Source organism: Hipposideros armiger, unplaced genomic scaffold (assembly GCF_001890085.2).
Source record: "Hipposideros armiger isolate ML-2016 unplaced genomic scaffold, ASM189008v1 scaffold_82, whole genome shotgun sequence".
Taxonomy (NCBI): domain Eukaryota; kingdom Metazoa; phylum Chordata; class Mammalia; order Chiroptera; family Hipposideridae; genus Hipposideros; species Hipposideros armiger.
This window is the reverse complement of record NW_017731432.1, coordinates 2,805,199-2,821,005: the sequence shown is the minus strand read 5'-3', so window position 1 is coordinate 2,821,005 and position 15,807 is coordinate 2,805,199. Positions and strand designations below refer to the sequence as shown.

Here is a 15,807-nt window from a genome sequence, read left to right as displayed (position 1 = left end):
TACGGCCCATTGCAGCGCAGAGGCTCCTGCTTCTTCCCTTTCCTTTGCACCCTCGCGGCTTCCTGCTCCGCCAGACACCCCCACAGATACCCCCTCTCAGTTTTCGCTTTTTCTCCCCGAGTTACCAGGCCACTCGTGTATCCCGGGGTAGCACTCCTGCGGATCCCAAGCAACCTGGGCACTATCAGACGCCGGAGCAGTTCCTATAGCAACAGCAAACCGGAAGTGCGTCTGGGGCCGGAAGCGGAAGTCCAGATCAAGAAGTCCCTCAGCAGCAGTGAGTTGTTGGCTGTGGAGTGCTCCAGCTGCACGTGGAGCCGCGGCGTCAAGGTAGAGGACTGAAGGCCGGAGGTTGCGGTGAGAGGTGCCCTTTACCAGCCGCGCGGGCCTCGGCCTAGTCCGCTTCCTCTGATACGTGTTGGACGTGCGCGCTGCCAGATGGACACTCCCCCGCTCTCAGGTTCAGACTCAGATTCTGATGACTCTCTTGTCACAGATAGAGAGGTAGGTGTCAGCCGAGCTCGCGGGGCTGGGCGCGGGGTGAGGTTCTTACTCCCCTGGTACCTACCGCCGATTGTGTCCTGCAGTTGCAGGATGCGTTTACCCGAGGTCTCCTGAAGCCAGGCCTCAATGTCGTGCTAGAGGGGCCGAAGAAGGCAGTGAACAACGTGGTGAGCTCGGGCGCCTGTTTGGGGGGTACTCGTACGTGAGATGAACACAGCGAAATGTGCTTGGGTGAAAGAGCTCTTGTTCCAGAAGGGACACCACTTGTGTATTGTCAAGAGGGTCAATTATTTGTCGGTGTATTGGGGGTTAGCACTTTGTCGGTTGGCCTAGCTCCCTGGGCTTGGGAGAGACATATTCACGGTTCCCTTCTTAGGAGCTCAGTGTCTGCATTTCTTAGAATGGCCTGAAGCAGTGTTTGGCTGAATTCAAACGGGATCTGGAATGGGTTGAAAGGCTTGATGTCACCCTCAGTCCGGTGCCAGAAATCCGTGAACCGCAGTCACCACCTCAGGACAAGGATCAGAAGAAAGCTGTTGATCCAGAAGACGACTTCCAGCGGGAGATGAGCTTGTATGTTTGTTTTCAAATGTGGGGGAAGTTGTGGGTCCCTGTGCTAGAGAGGGAGGCGAGAGGGAAAGTGGGGATCCCAGACTCCTCAGAAGTTATCGAAAGCCTGGGATCAGGGCGGGAGGCCTCTTTGGTACGAAGGAACTGCTGAGCTATAGCCAGTCCTGGGAGGCCTCTTTGGACTATAAAGAGCTAAAGTTTTTTGTACATTCAATTATTAGAACAAAAATTTGCTTGTGGACTTTTCTTTTCTTTCTTTTTAAGAAATTTTATTGGGAACAGTGTGTTTTTCCAGGACCCATCAGCTCCAAGTCAAGTAGTTGTCTTCAATCTAGTGGAGAGCGCAGCTCACTGGCCCATGTGGGAATCAAACCGGCAACCTTGGTGTTAGGAGCCTATGCTCTTAACTACCTGAGCTAACTGGCCATCCCTGGAAATTTCTTATATAGACTTTTTTAGCGACTGCATAAGAATTCATAATTGGCGTTAGTTTTGTAAGTTAGTGGGTATTTTTAGAGTGGTCATTTTCTTAAACTATTAATTTATTTTCATCAGTACTCCCTGCTCCCCCCTTTTTAAAAGAGTGTACAGTTAAATTTTTCCTAGATATCAAGTTAATGAGGTTTTTATTTGTGTGTCTTTGTGTGTTTGTTCTTGCTGGTGGAGGTCAGATGTTGAGAGTCCTTCTGACCTTGGATAACTCATGAGTAGCAGTGAGAAGGAATGTAAGGCCTCTCCCCCTTAGCTTACTTCACACTTTGTTCTACATCCTCAGCTACCGTCAGGCCCAGGCCGCAGTGCTTGCGGTATTGCCCCGCCTCCATCAGCTCAAAGTCCCTACCAAGCGGCCCACTGATTATTTTGCAGAGATGGCCAAGTCTGATCAGCAGATGCAGAAGGTAAGAAACAGGGAAGATTTTTTTCTGGAAAGCCGAGGCGTTGTGCTTAAATATATTCAGCAGTCTTACCTCCTATAATGTTGAAAAAACAGCCTAATAGTAGGGAACCAATTGTCAGAGGACAGTTATTATCTCTGTGTTGTCTACTTCACACTCATGCCAATCACCACCAATTAGATAAATGTAAGGATGACTTTTTCCTAGTTTAAATAATTAAGGGGAGAAAACTTACTGGAAGAAGTGTGGTCCCTGAGGTAAAGAGAGCCTTTTGCATTTCCTAGCTGGCATGATCATGGCATGGTGTGTAGAAAAAAACACATTTCTTGTCTTGCCATTGCCAGCGGGCAGTACTACAACTTGTAGACCATTCATTTTCCTTGGGCTTCAGTTTTCTTTACGGTAAAATGAGGGAATAATGTGTGGCTCAGATGTTGTTTAATTTAGAGTTAGGTCGAACTTGGTCCTCGTTTAACTTTGGGAGGAAGAGAATTGCCAAAATCTAACCCAAGATGTATTGAAATAGTTCCCTTGGGTCATAAGCTGGATTTTAGGGAGCTCTTATCTTGGCAGTACTCAGGGAAGCTAATCTAGAAATGAGCCCAGACACATCTCTGTACATTCACACTGACAACTGTTCATCCTTTAACTGTTTGATGGAAAAGGCCAGGTACCTGATATCTGTTGGCGTTTTTAATGTGTATGTGGCATATTGGAGAAGGGGACTGGGGCTACATGCTGGTTTAACCTCAGTCTGCAGACAGTAGGGATGGAGAGAAGTTAATTTCTCCTGGCAAAATCGCAAGCTTTGTATAATGAAACAAATAGCACAGCGGAAGTGGGAAGCTTGCTTGCAAATTCTAGCTCCATGGCTGATGTGTTTGGTATCTTGGACAAAGTGCTCAGCCTTTGGACCTCTTTGTCCTCAGGTGTAAAACACAGGACTTGGAACAGATGATTTTCAAGGTTCCTTTGAGCTCCGCAGTTTGCAGAACTGGGAATATCTGTTTTTCGCTCCAGTGTATCCTACCTAGTAGTCATCCCAGATTCAAATAACAAGCTGACAACATTTTGTGTTTTAGATTCGACAGAAACTACAGGTTAAACAAGCCGCCATGGAGAAGTCTGAAAAGGCTAAGCAACTGCGAGCACTTAGGAAGTACGGAAAGAAGGTGAGAAGGAAAGTGTGCGAGGGATAGGATGGGGCCGAGTGTGTTTGTCAGGCCAGATTGCATGGTCTGCGTTTGTTCCATGCCTGTTTCATGCCCCGTATGTGTTCAGTCATGTGCTTATTATCTCACAGTAGGGTGTGTGTGCCAGTATTCATGAACACAATCTTTCCTTGACGCCAGTGTGTCACCAGTAGTAGTAACTGCAGGAGAGCCATTCACCTCTCTGGGCTTCAGTTTGCACACAGTTTGCACATCTACTCATTGAAGAGTTGGGTCCAGACTGGAGATTTCTAAACCTAATCTCACAGCAGAATCACCTGGGGAAATTTTTCCAAACAGATTTCTAGGCTTCAGAATCTCTGGGAATCCATGTATGTTTTCTTCCCTTCCTCCAAAAGCTTCTCAGATGATTCCATTATGCATCCTGGTTGAGAATCACTGGCTTAGATGATTGTAAAGTCCTTAAGCAGCGGTTCTCAACCTTCCCAATGCCGCGACCCCTTAATACAGTTCCTCATGTTGTGGTGAACCCCAACCACAAAATTATTTTCGTTGCTACTCTATAACTGTAATTTTGCTACTGTTATGAATCCTAATGTAAATATCTTTTTGTTTTCCGATGGTCTTAGGTGACCCCTGTGAAAGGGTCGTTCGACCCCCAAAGGGGTCACGACCCACAGGTTGAGAACCGCTGCCTTAAAGGAATCATATTATTGATGGTCATCCAAACCATGAGAGAAAAAATGGCACCTGTATCTTAGAACCATGACAGTTTTAATGTAAAACTAGAGCAGCATACCATGAAACTTTTCTTGGTTTTACTTCTTTATTTCATGGTCACCTAAGGAGGAAGATGACCGGAATTAAAGTTAGGGTTGTGGGAAGAAATGTGCATGAGGAGGATCAGCGTGGGTGTTGAGACTTTGTCAACATTTTGGACATAAACATTGTGCTCCTGCGTGCTGAGCTGCTGTCCTCATTTGGAGTCATTTCACTGATAGAGTCAGCGGAGTATGAGTAGATAGCATCCTCTCCTCTGCATATGGGCAGCTGTGGATTTATTGGATTGATCTGGCTGTTGGTGACTGAGATCAACTCAAAGACATAGGCAATTGGGTTAACAATTTATATAAAGCAAAGACAAATTCCGTCAGGTATATTAGCTCACTGTTTCCAGTTTGAGGAAACCTCAGGGCAGTGGTTCTCAACTAGAGGTGATTTTGCTTCCCAGGGAACATTTGGCAATGTCTGGAAACATTTTTGGTTGCCACATCTTGGTGGGGAGTGTGCCACTGGCATCTAGCGGGCAGGGGGCAGAGAGGCTGCTAAATATCCTACAATGCACAGGACAGGCCATCCACCCCTCAACAGAGAGTTATCCTGTTCAAACTGTCAGTAGTGTTGAGACTGAGAAACACTGACCTAGAGTAGAAGCATCTCCTTTTGTCCTTAAAGCTTTTTTGTTTTTTAGGGAGATTGGTTTTTTTGTTGGTACTTTCATGCCTAGTAACCGTAGGTGAGATATTTAATCTGATTTTATCTGCCCAAATAAAATTAATGGGGAGAATTGGATGTGGACTTAAACTTGATATTTTACAGTTTTGTAGGATTGTATAATGGAGGAAGAGTGCAGACTGCCTGAGTGTGAATCCCAGCTCTGCACTTTCCTGCTGTGTGACTCGGACAAGTTACTCAACCTCTCTGTGTTTCAGTTTGCGGGGGTTGGTGATAAGACTTTCTACTTCACTGGGTTGTTCAGAAGCTAAAACTGAGAATGTACTTAGAGCCTTGGCATAGTTTCAGCACACAGTAAACGTTCAGTGGTGGTGGTATTATGACAGCATTGCAACGATGGCTTGGAATGGGTGTGACAGTCCTGTGTCCCTGTCCCAGGTGCAAACAGAGGTTCTTCAGAAGAGGCAGCGGGAGAAAACACACATGATGAATGCCATTAAGAAATATCAGAAAGGTCAGTATGTCTGTCTCCTAAAGATGTAGGGGAGCAGGTTGCCTGCTAATTCTAATACCTTGTGCTCTGGAGCCTTGATTGATGTGGAACTATTGGGCCTAAGGTTTGGGGATGGTGTGGGGAGCAAGATGTGCCTCTTACAATCAACTCAGTAAGCAGCAACAACCTTCTTTGGATGTTTCAGCTTTTTGTAAGATGTGATGGTGCTGATCAAAGTACTTCTTCACTCCCAGGCTTCTCTGATAAACTGGATTTCCTTGATGGAGATCAGAAACCTGCTGCACGAGGCTCAAAGGAAGGAGCGAAAGGCCAGAAAAGCCAGCAGACGAAGAAGGGGTATTGTTTTGTTTTATTTTGTTTTGTGGTGTGTACGGGGCCTGCAGTTCACAAGTATGACAGGGACTGCCACAAGGAGTGGCCTCAGAATTGGAAGAGTGTGGCTGCTGCCTGTGGCCGAGACTTACAGGGCTGTGTGATGGGTATCCTTAGCCATACCAGTCTTTGAAGGTTAAAGGAAGGTGATTTAAGGATTTGGCACATTTTAAGTGAGTGCTTAGTAAAAGTTGATTCCTTACCTCACAGTGTGATGTTTAAGATTATAGACCTCAGGTTCAGATCTGGACTCTGCCAGTCACTGAGAGGGTAGCTTTGAGCAAGTTACTTTACCTTTCTCAGTGTTAATTTCCTCATTTATGAAAATAAGAAAATAGCTTGTGCCTTATAGTATCATGAAGATTCAAAGAGATAATGTTGACCATTATAATTGTCCTTTTTAGTTCACCTTTATGCATTCCTGGACACCAGGTCTGTAATGATCATTTCTGTGTAATGTAGTAAAGGCTATGATGAGGCAATCAGGGAGTAGGAGGGAGACACACTGTAGAAACATCCATCATGATCTGGGGATCAGGGTCTGGGGATGACTTCCTGGAGGAGGGACCCACCTGAGCTTAGTCTGAAGGATGAGTAAGAATTAACTAGGAGAATAGGAGAGACGACGGTTTTGGGAAGAAGGAAGAACATGAATGAGCAAAAGCTTAGAGATGAGAACAGCAGGTTTGTGTGTGAGGAACAGCATTTGGTATCACTGGGAATACAGTGTGCGGCAAGGAGTGGTAACATATAGCTGGAGCGAAACCTGGGCCGAGCCACAGAAGCAACGTGCTTTTGTCTCGTTGAGAGCTTGGGTTTTATCCAGTAGGCAGTGGGAAGACACTGATGGGCTTTACTCAAAATGATGAGCAGGGCATATTCATGTTTAAAAAGAATTACAGTGGTTCTCATGTAAATGATAGACTTGAGGGAGGCAGAGAAATTGATTAGGGGACTATTAGAAAAGTCCACATGAGCAATGATAATGACCTGAAAGTTGTCATTTGGGTAGAGAAGAGAAAATGGATTGAAGGAATATTCAAGAGGCTAAATAAGCAGGACTTGGTAATCGAATTGGGTATAGAGAGGGAAAGAAATAAGGATCAAGGCCGACTCCCAGGTTTCTAGTCTGGTGGCTAGGGCATATCTAGGAAGAAACCAGACTAGGACGGGAGATGACATGTGATTTTGGAATGCTGAATTTGAGATTCCTGTGGGATGACCAGTTTTAAGATTTATGACATTTGAATATTAATTGCATGTATAGAAACAACTTAGGGTGATTTAGCAAGATTTAGTTAAAATAGAAAGCTTTCCAAAGATAACTGGTGAGCCACAAGATGTCTGTGGATCCTTTCAAGTTCTTGCCTTGTTTTCCTGCTCTGGTGTTTAAAACTATAAATAGATGAGCTCGCCTGGGGAATTTGTTAAGTAGGACTGTAGGGCCAAGGATGAGCTTTTGGGTAACAGTTGTATCTACTTACAGACAGAATACTGTAGGGTATTGACAGGCCATAAGATTCATCAGAATTTGTAGTGCCGTGGGTAACCTGTAAGACTGCTTTTTTTCCAGTCCCAATGCCAAACGACGCTATAAAAACCAGAAGTTTGGTTTTGGTGGAAAGAAGAAAGGCTCCAAGTGGAACACTCGTGAGAGCTATGATGATGTATCCAGCTTCCGGGCCAAGACAGCTCATGGCAAGGGCCTCAAGAGGCCTGGCAAGAAAGGAGCAAATGTAAGTGAGCCCCGGGGCCAGGTGACGGGCCGATCAGCCCCCTCTCCCACCCTACACCTGCCCACTTCCTTTCTTCCCCTTTGTATCCTGACCCAGGGCAGAAGGCTAAGCTGCTATGTGACCACATGTGGTATTTCTTTTTCTGCAGAAGAGACCTGGAAAACGGACAAGACAGAAAATGAAGAGTAGATCACGCTAAGCAGCATCTTTGTATACACAGAACCAAGAAAAAGGAATGAAGAATTGGGATTTCACAATATAATTGGATCCCTTAAGTTGGTTTCTTTTTGTAAAAAAAAAACAAAACAAAAAAATCATTCAATAAACTAAATTATCAAAGAAACATATATCCTTGGGTGAAAATTCAGTTAAGACAGATCTAGAAGCTACTTTTACATATTAAATAATACTTCTATTTATTGATAATAATTTAGACATTGAGTCCAAATTCCTTTCCTTTTATGGTAGATGAAGATGTAACACCCTCGTCCATTCCTCTTCCCCATCCTCCCAGTTAATATCACGACTTTAGATAAATCAATAACCAGTGTTTATATCATTATGATTGTTTAAATACCAATCACTGGAGAGCTACATGAACTATGATAATACTTCCTGTTTAATACAGTTCTTGGTTTTTCTTTGAGTTAATTATCACCTTATGTTTTTCTGTATAAAAATTTCCTTCTAGATCGTTAGATGTTTCATCATTTTATCCATCTTAAAATTTTTCTGCTGTAATCAAGGTCTGTCATACAACTGTCACCCTGTCTCTTTTCTATACCTTCTAGGTTGGCTTCACTATCCTAGATCCCATATTTTTCTGTCTTAGCTTATGCCAACCTTTGCTCTACACCGTTTTTAGTATCTCCCTAAGAATGGGAACGTGAGAGGTGAATTTTTGTCTCTTTGCATTTCTGCAATTGCCTTTAATCTGGCTGGTAGGAACTTTCCCTGAGAACATTGTAGGCATGCTTCTTTGTCCTTACACAGCCTCCTGTGTTGCCAGGGAGACACTTCTCTCTGGAAGCTTTTCTTCTCCCTGTGATCTGAAATTCCATGATGCCATGCTATGACTTCCTGGAGACTCTCTGCCAATGTCCATTTCAGTTCCCTGCTTCCCGCCCCACCCTGTCTCGGAGTCCTGGGAGGACTGGGGCATGGGCTCCATGCTCAGAGGTATCCCATTCGATTTGCATTTTGTGGCTTCCTCCACCCTCTTCCATCAGCTCTCCACTTCTAAGTATGTCTTCAGTTTCCTTGGTTGCTAATGGTTCTCTCCCATTCTCCCTGTTGTGGGTTCATACCTTTGTATACCCTTATTATCCCTTACTAGGGAGGACTGGGAAGGCAAAGGAGAGATTGTTCACAGTTTGCCCTCTTTAATTGGAATTCTCCCACTACTTTATATGATTGAGATGTTGAACCAGTGGAATTGGACAGGACGGAGAAATGTGAGACTCAGGATAGAAGTTTAGAATTTAATGTATCTTTACTGAGCAGCACACGCTTTGGGCGTTCCAGGCAGGTTGGCATCACTGCTGGAAAACTACCTGTGGCGATCATCTTCTCCCAAGCTCCACATTTTAGCCTTGTACAGAGTGATGTCTTTGTGGACCCTGAAGTGGTTCAGCCTGTGGTCATCACGTTCTGGGTTGACCTAGAGAGGAGAGTGTGAGTGTCAGAAAGAAGCCTGTCGGGAAGAGGGAGGCCCTGGGTTGAAGTCAGATGGACCTGGGCTTGAATCAGGCCCCACTCTGCTGATGGATGGCCCTGGTGCTTCTCCTTGTTAACCCTGTTTGTGAAATGAAGATGACAACATTAACATCAAAAGAGTTGTAGGACTGAGTGACACCTATGCAAAGGTGCTGCCCATCCCTTTCCTCTGCCTAAATTGGAGGCCTATGGACTCTTTCCCCACTGGACTATAAGGTCCAGGAGGGCAGGTGCTGTGTGTGTTGTAGTCATTGCTTAGCCCCAGCACCTAGAGCAGTGTCCTGCATACAGCAGGGACTCCAGTACATATTAGTTGAAGGGAGGGTGGGAGGAATGTGTGAATGAATGTGTTGAAGTAGCTACATGGAGAACTGAGTAAGAGTGAGCACTCCGACACATAAATCTTATAGAAGCTCCACTGTGCAATTATAATAAAGGACACACGTTCAGTGCATTTTACTAGACCAGAGGCTGAGCCGTATTCATAGTGTGTGGATTCCCCAGTGTCTCGGTATTGGGGTTGGGGGCTCTCCGCTTGTTCAGGGTGAGGTACCGCCAGGGGCAGGGATTCTAAGTTAAGTTGGGGCTGATGAAGCCTCTTCAGCCCCAACCACATCCCTCTGAAACTCCAGTGTAGTTACCCTTTAGGGTTGCATAACACCTGGATAGAACGTTTTTTTGCTTATGCCTTCTTACTCTGCCACCAGCGCCATCTGATGGCATGGTGCCCAGTTTCTAGATGAACAGGCTTGGTGTATTTGCAGACCCTTTATAACTCCATAGTGATGACTGATCTGGGAGCCACCCACTCAGTTATCTGCCAGGCCTAGGAGGGTCCGAGCAGGGCAGGGCTGGCCATAGCAGCCACACTTGTCCTTCCTGTCACCGCGTGGTAAGCCTGCCATGAATTGTGCTGGTCAAAGATGCAACATTTCCACCTGTACTCATGGAAATCAGGCCTTTGCTTTTTTAAAAAATGAAGACTAGTGAGTAAATTTGTTTGTGCATTGTAATACTTTTCTGAGTTGCTAAATCGCTAACTTGGATGATTTTTATCTTCACCTTCACCTACCTTCCTTCACAACTCCCTCCCCCCTTGCTACATGCACACATATTTCCTTTTGAGCATTTCTCTCTTCCCAGCTGTCTAATCCAACCTCTCTCTCGTGGACGAGATTATCCTTGTGTAAGTGTCAGAGCTCCCACTGGAACCCTCGCCCTGTCTCCTGCCGTCTCTCTCCGTGGCAATGCCCATACATGAAGAGGAGCTGTTGCAAATGAGCAGCCGTTAGCTCTCCTCCTCACTGGTGAAACCTGACTTACTGAACTGCTTATTCTCATCAACATGCAGTACCCATGTCAGAGCCACATGCCTGAGACTAGAGTGTTGTAAATGGGTGAGAAGGTCAGGTCTCCATAGTAGAAATAAGAACAGGACCAGGGTATTGGGAGTTTGTGGGAAAGGGAGCACTTTACATAATTCCATAGTGGACAAAGACAACTGGGATCAAGCCAAGGGGCCCAGAGCAGCACCTGATGGTCCTCGGTGGGCCATGTGCCCTCCTTTCTATTCTTTCTCATGACATCATAGTAGTCCACATTTATTGAGCACTTACTATGTGCTAGGTACTATCCTAGCAGGTCATATACATTGTCTCAGTTAATCCTCACCACAAACCTTCAGGTGTCAATATTATCCCCGTTTTAAGGTAAGTAAATGGAGGTTGAGAGGTTTAGGTCACACAGCTAGACACTGTTACCTACAAACCCTGTTACCTACAAACACTAAGGCACACGGTGCTAGAGAAGCAAGGGGGGGTGGGGAGGGGCAGTGCCCTATTCTGCCTGGCGGAGGGCAGAAGTCCCTTAATGGGACTTTCTGGAAGAGGTGACTCCTGAGTTGTCTTGAAGGATGAGTAGGAGCCCCCAAGGCATATGGTCTGGAGGTCAGGAGGTAGATACAGGGGATGCAAGATCCTGGTGCCTTCGAAGCAATGATGGAAGTTCTCAAACAGCTGAGGAACAGTGCCTCCAAATTCACAACACCCACAGAATATGCAGATGGACTAAAAGCCCAAGCATTAAAAAACACAACAATTTAGGGGAAATAGGAAAAGTTAGTTGTTTTATAACTCTTGATGTTGAAGGCTTTCCTAAACAAGGCACAAAACCCAGAAACTAATGGAAAAGGTTGGCACAATGACTACTTAAAATTTAAACCTATGTGATGAAAGACATAAACAAGAATTAAAAGACAAGAGTGGCAGGAAGTTCTTCAAGTTGTCTACTCAAAAGTCTGCATTTCTTCCTTAGTAACAGAGCCCTATATCATCTAGGGTGATGATGTGCCAAAGGTTACACTTCCCAGGCTCCTTGCAGCTCCTGGTGGTCTTCCAATCAAATGAGGTGAGTATCGTTACTACCATTCCCAGTTTCCAGGTTAGGGGACAGAACTCAGAGATGTTAAGTGACTTGCTCAAGACCACTCGACTGATCACTGGTAGAGCAAACAAGGCAGTCTGTCATCAGCATCAGTAACCTTTGTTAATCAACCCATGGTGCTTGCTATGTGCCATGCACTGTTCTAAGCACCTTTTAAATCCTGTCTCATTTATTCCTCATAACATCCTCATGAAATAAGCACTGTAAGATCCCCATTTTACACCAAGAAGACTGAGTCATAAAAGAGCCGAGTCACTTACCCAACGTCACACAGCGAGTAAGTGGCCTGCAGAGTTCAGACCCAGGCAGTCTGGTCCATACCCTCTCCCCCAGCCCCCACCTCTGTTGCCTCTGTGCTTCCTAAGTGAAGGAGCTCTACTTACCAAGGGGTCTGCGTCCCATCCGATTTCTTGGCTTTCAGTCTGTGTCTCCGGGTATTTCTTCCTTGGTTGCTGGGCAGCATGGTGAATGAGATTCAGAAACCTGTCTGGAAGACCAGGCATGCGTTATGGAGTCCGGCTTTGGGCACCCTGAGTGGTTCTGTGCTTCTCACTCTGGACACATCTTTTCTTAGAGGCAGAGCACCCGGCCTCAGAGGCTTACTTAGGCCTCGCAACATGGGTGTCTGCTTCCTCCTCTCATCTTTCAACAAATATGTGTTGAGCCAAACTCTGTGCCAGGCACTGTTCTGTACCCTGGAGGGAGGGAGAGCAGAGTAAGACAGACATGGTCCCTGTTCTGGTGCTCCCGGTCTAGGTGTGGGGAGAGGGGCCACAGTATACAGTTACACAAGCAAACCCGATGGTGGAGACTGTGATGGAGCTGTGAAGAGGGGAGTAGGCAAAGGGGCGTTCAGAGGCCCAGCGGGCTGCTTCAGACAAGATGGTGAGAGGCCGCCTCTCTGGATGCCAAGCAGGAGCCAGTCCTGAGAAAGAGGCAGAGGAGAGCACACCCCAGGCCACGGGAACAAAGGCCCTGAGGCCTGAGCGAGTTTGGCCAATGTAGCTGTGGCCCAGCGTGAGGAGGCGGGCTGTAGCAAGTGAGGGCAAATCCTTCTGTACTGAAATAAGTCCGGCTGCCAACACTAGGTATTTGTAACTCCACAGCTTAAGGACTGAAAACATTTCCAGTTTCTACACTATCAATTCTCAATTTGAGAGAGGCAGTTTGACAATGGGAAAAACCTGGGCTTTGTAATTGGATATTCCTGGACCTTCCACTACCAGCTTGTCAGGTGCCTTAACTTTTCTGGGCCTCACTTTGCTCATCTGTAAAATGGGAGGAAAATATCCACCTCAGGAAGATAACTGAGAATGGAATGAACGAGTGTAAAAGGGCCTGACATCCAGCTGAGCTCATCCTTAACCACAGGGAGGTAGTAATAAACTCCTGCCTCACTTTCAAGTCCTCCTCACCTGTCATTTTCCTTATTTCTTTTTTTTTTTTTAAAGATTTTTATTGGGGAATTGGGGGGATGGGAACAGTGCTGGGGAATTGGGGGAAGGGGAACAGACAAGTTGCTGTCATTTTTGTTCTTCAGTCTAGTTGTGGAGGATGTTGCTTCACTGGCCCAAGTTGGCACCATCATTGCGCTCTTCCCGGGTGAGGCAGATCAGTCACCGGCTTCTGGATGGCTGCTCACTGCGGCTGCTGGCCGCTCACGCTGGCTGCTGGCTACACACGGTAGCCCATGGCAACCCACTGCCACAGGGGCTGCAGCCCACGCCGTCGCCGGCAACCCACGGCAGCCCAGCTCCAGGTTGAGCTGTTGTTCAGCATCTTAGCTGTAGAGGGCAGTGTCACTGGCCCTCATATGTGGGATCCGAACCAGGGTCCTCTGGCATCCCAAGCGAGTTCTTAACCATCGCGCCACTCGGCCGGCTCCCATTTTCCTTATTTCTACAAGTCCCCAACAGTTATCCCGTTAGCGAGGCTGGTGTCTTCACTACAGATAAGAACCTTGCTTTCTTTGGTTATGCTCTCTCGATGAGTCTATTCATGTGTCTGTCTGCACTGTGCTGTATGATCCTCTGTGCTCTCCCCACGCCACACGTCCTTCCCCATCCTCTGATATGTCCCACATCCTTCCTCCATCATATTCTACTCTAAGAATGTTGAGGGGATGGAGAGAAGCTTGCTAGGAAAGATTACGCTTTCCATCAGATCTCTCTCTTTTCTCATTCCTGCACGTGGTCCCCACCCACCTGTATATTTCAGACAAGCCAAACTACTCACAGTTCTAGGGCCATGGTGCTCTCTCTCATTCCTGAGCCTTTCCATTTACCTTGGAATTTCTTTCCACAGCTCTATACCTGACATCTGCCTCCTCACTCCGTTACCAACTCCTTTAAGACCTCCCAGAATGCAACTACCTGATTTAGGCACCTGTTTTCTATGCCGTTGCCATCCCAATCCTAGGCTTCTTCACTAAGGTGTGAGATTCCCCACCCCACATAGTGACTATCACATAGTAATAATGAAAATGATATTAATAACATTTCCTGATGACCGTGTACCATATACTGTTCTAAGCACTTGCATTATTTTGTTCAATCCTCACAACAACCCTAAGTGATAAGCTCAGAGAGGTCTAAAATACTTGCCCAAAGACACAGTTACGAGTGGCAGAACCAGGATTTGAACTCAGGATGTGTCCAGAACATGTGCTCGTAACAGCTAAATGTTTGATGGATAAATGAATGCAATGTTGAGGCCATTTGGAACACGTTTGTTGCCTTGAAAGTTAATAAACTGGCAGTATGTTGGAATATGTCAGTCTCTTGTGAGCTTGCTTAGTATGAGTCCAGTTTTCAGATGATCAGAGCAGAGGACTGATGTTTGCCCCAAGGTAACTACCCTGCCAGGTCTCTCCAGCCAGCTGCCTCTGTGTGCTCTATCTCAGTGGTATTCTCAAACCCTGGGACTTACCATCTGCAGGTTCCTCCAGGTTATCATGCCAAGACATGGGCTTTCTGGTGATTGTGTGAACTAGAGAAAAACAGCATCACAGGTTGACATTAAAACACTGTCTCCCTGCCCTCTCTAAGACTCACCTTAGGCCAGACAGTCATGTAGTATTTTGTCAGTGTCTGTCACAGGTCAGGTATTGTGCTGGGCACTAGGGAATAAGGCCCTCAAGGACCTCACAGTCTAGAGTGGCACCGTCCAGCTCATTGGCCATCAGCCACATGAGGCTACTTGAATTTGAATAAAGTTAAATACAATTAAAAATTAATTCCTCAGTCACACTAGCCACATTTTAAATGCTCTATAGCCACATGTAGCCATTTTGGGCAACACAGATATAGTACATTTTCATCATTGCAGAATGTTCTCTTGGACCCTGTTGGCCTACTGGAATATACAAGGGAGCCAAAGAATGTTAGACAGATAGCTCCATTTGAGCCCCAATGGCATTCAGCGGGAGCTGCTGTTACAGGACCAGATGAAATTGCCAAAGGAATGTGCAGTGAGGAACGTGCAGTGAGGTAGGGCCATTTTATCAGGGGGACACCATGGGCCCTGAGTCTACCACCACTGAAAATTCCAAAGGTCTAAGACAATATTAGAAGCCTGAAAAAACCCTAAGCTTTTATTAAAAACAAAGCAAAACATGAACAAAACATAAAACCCTGCTAAATATAATTATTTCAAAAGCAAAATCATAAAAAGCCTTTCAACTTTTTTATAACAAAAATATTTTAATTACGACCTGGGTGCATTTTAATATATTTAATATATTTGATGTGATGTGCAGCGAGAACACCCCTCCCTCCCTCCTATCCCCACCCACTCAAAGTCAGAGTTCCTGAAGTCCAGGGAGCAGGGCTAGGTCAGAGAAGGCATCTCCGGTGCTCTGCCCCAACCCCGCCTCCCCCTGTCCAGCCCCCTGGACGGCTCCTCCTTTTCCAGGCGCTCCCCTCTCCCCTTCCTCCATCCCGGAGTGCCCCTCACCCTTGCGCAGGGGATTCACGTGATACTGCGTGTAGAGTTTCTGGGTTCGTAGCTCTTTGAGGTACAATTCCTGCAAGATCTGGTTCTGATGGACCTCATCTCGCATCACCTCCTTTTGGCGTCTGGCCATGGCGTTGGCCCTGTTGTGTCTGGTCGGGCTTTCTCTCACAGTCCTCTTGACGCTCGCTTGCGGGGTTGGGGGCCAAGGGCCGTCTCCAGGCTACAGAGTCCTGGCGGTCTCCAGGCAACAGCGTCCTACATTACCCTCTTCCCTCTGACCTCACTGCGGCCCGCCCATACCCCACTCCCAGAATCGTATTCCACGCCCCGCCCCCTTGGGGTGCTGGACTCACCTTCCGCAGCTTCTCAGGACAGCGTGGTTACTAGGACCGCCCTGGATACGGCCAGAAAAGCACTAGCAGCCCAGTGGCCAACCCCGGCGGTAATGGACTTATGATTGAACCTCACCTTGGCCA

General features: G+C 46.4%; 2 protein-coding genes across 2 annotated transcripts; one reads left to right on the top strand and one right to left on the bottom strand.

Annotated features, from left to right (window-relative positions):
- The first annotated feature begins 228 nt into the window (after positions 1 to 228).
- EBNA1BP2 (EBNA1 binding protein 2) lies at positions 229 to 7,566 on the top strand. The gene is made up of 9 exons (XM_019643663.1): positions 229 to 504; positions 588 to 671; positions 905 to 1,077; positions 1,850 to 1,973; positions 3,053 to 3,142; positions 5,036 to 5,111; positions 5,345 to 5,447; positions 7,057 to 7,219; positions 7,368 to 7,566. Exons 1-9 carry the CDS (start codon positions 439 to 441, stop codon positions 7,416 to 7,418), a joined length of 930 nt encoding a protein of 309 aa, XP_019499208.1. The 5' UTR covers positions 229 to 438; the 3' UTR covers positions 7,419 to 7,566.
- A 1,135-nt stretch (positions 7,567 to 8,701) lies between these two features.
- CFAP144 (cilia and flagella associated protein 144) lies at positions 8,702 to 15,580 on the bottom strand. The gene is made up of 4 exons (XM_019643721.1): positions 15,332 to 15,580; positions 14,306 to 14,365; positions 11,761 to 11,864; positions 8,702 to 8,879 (listed from the first exon to the last, which is right to left on the bottom strand). The coding sequence occupies exons 1-4, from the start codon at positions 15,459 to 15,461 to the stop codon at positions 8,769 to 8,771; spliced, it is 405 nt and encodes a 134-aa protein (XP_019499266.1). The 5' UTR covers positions 15,462 to 15,580; the 3' UTR covers positions 8,702 to 8,768.
- Between the last annotated feature and the right edge of the window lie 227 nt (positions 15,581 to 15,807).

What these genes read in the sequence shown, in the direction of transcription:
- EBNA1BP2 (XM_019643663.1), top strand. Translation starts at nt 439, where the DNA reads ATGGACACTCCCCCGCTCTCAGGTTCAGACTCAGATTCTGATGACTCT. An exon ending in CATTAAGAAATATCAGAAAG is followed by an intron (nt 5,112 to 5,344) that starts GTCAGTATGTCT and finishes CTTCACTCCCAG; the next exon opens with GCTTCTCTGATAAACTGGAT. An exon ending in AGCCAGCAGACGAAGAAGGG is followed by an intron (nt 5,448 to 7,056) that starts GTATTGTTTTGT and finishes CTTTTTTTCCAG; the next exon opens with TCCCAATGCCAAACGACGCT.
- CFAP144 (XM_019643721.1), bottom strand. Translation starts at nt 15,461, where the DNA reads ATGGCCAGACGCCAAAAGGAGGTGATGCGAGATGAGGTCCATCAGAAC. An exon ending in CGTGAATCCCCTGCGCAAGG is followed by an intron (nt 14,366 to 15,331) that starts GTGAGGGGCACT and finishes GTTTTTCTCTAG; the next exon opens with TTCACACAATCACCAGAAAG. An exon ending in CCTGGAGGAACCTGCAGATG is followed by an intron (nt 11,865 to 14,305) that starts GTAAGTCCCAGG and finishes CTGGTCTTCCAG; the next exon opens with ACAGGTTTCTGAATCTCATT.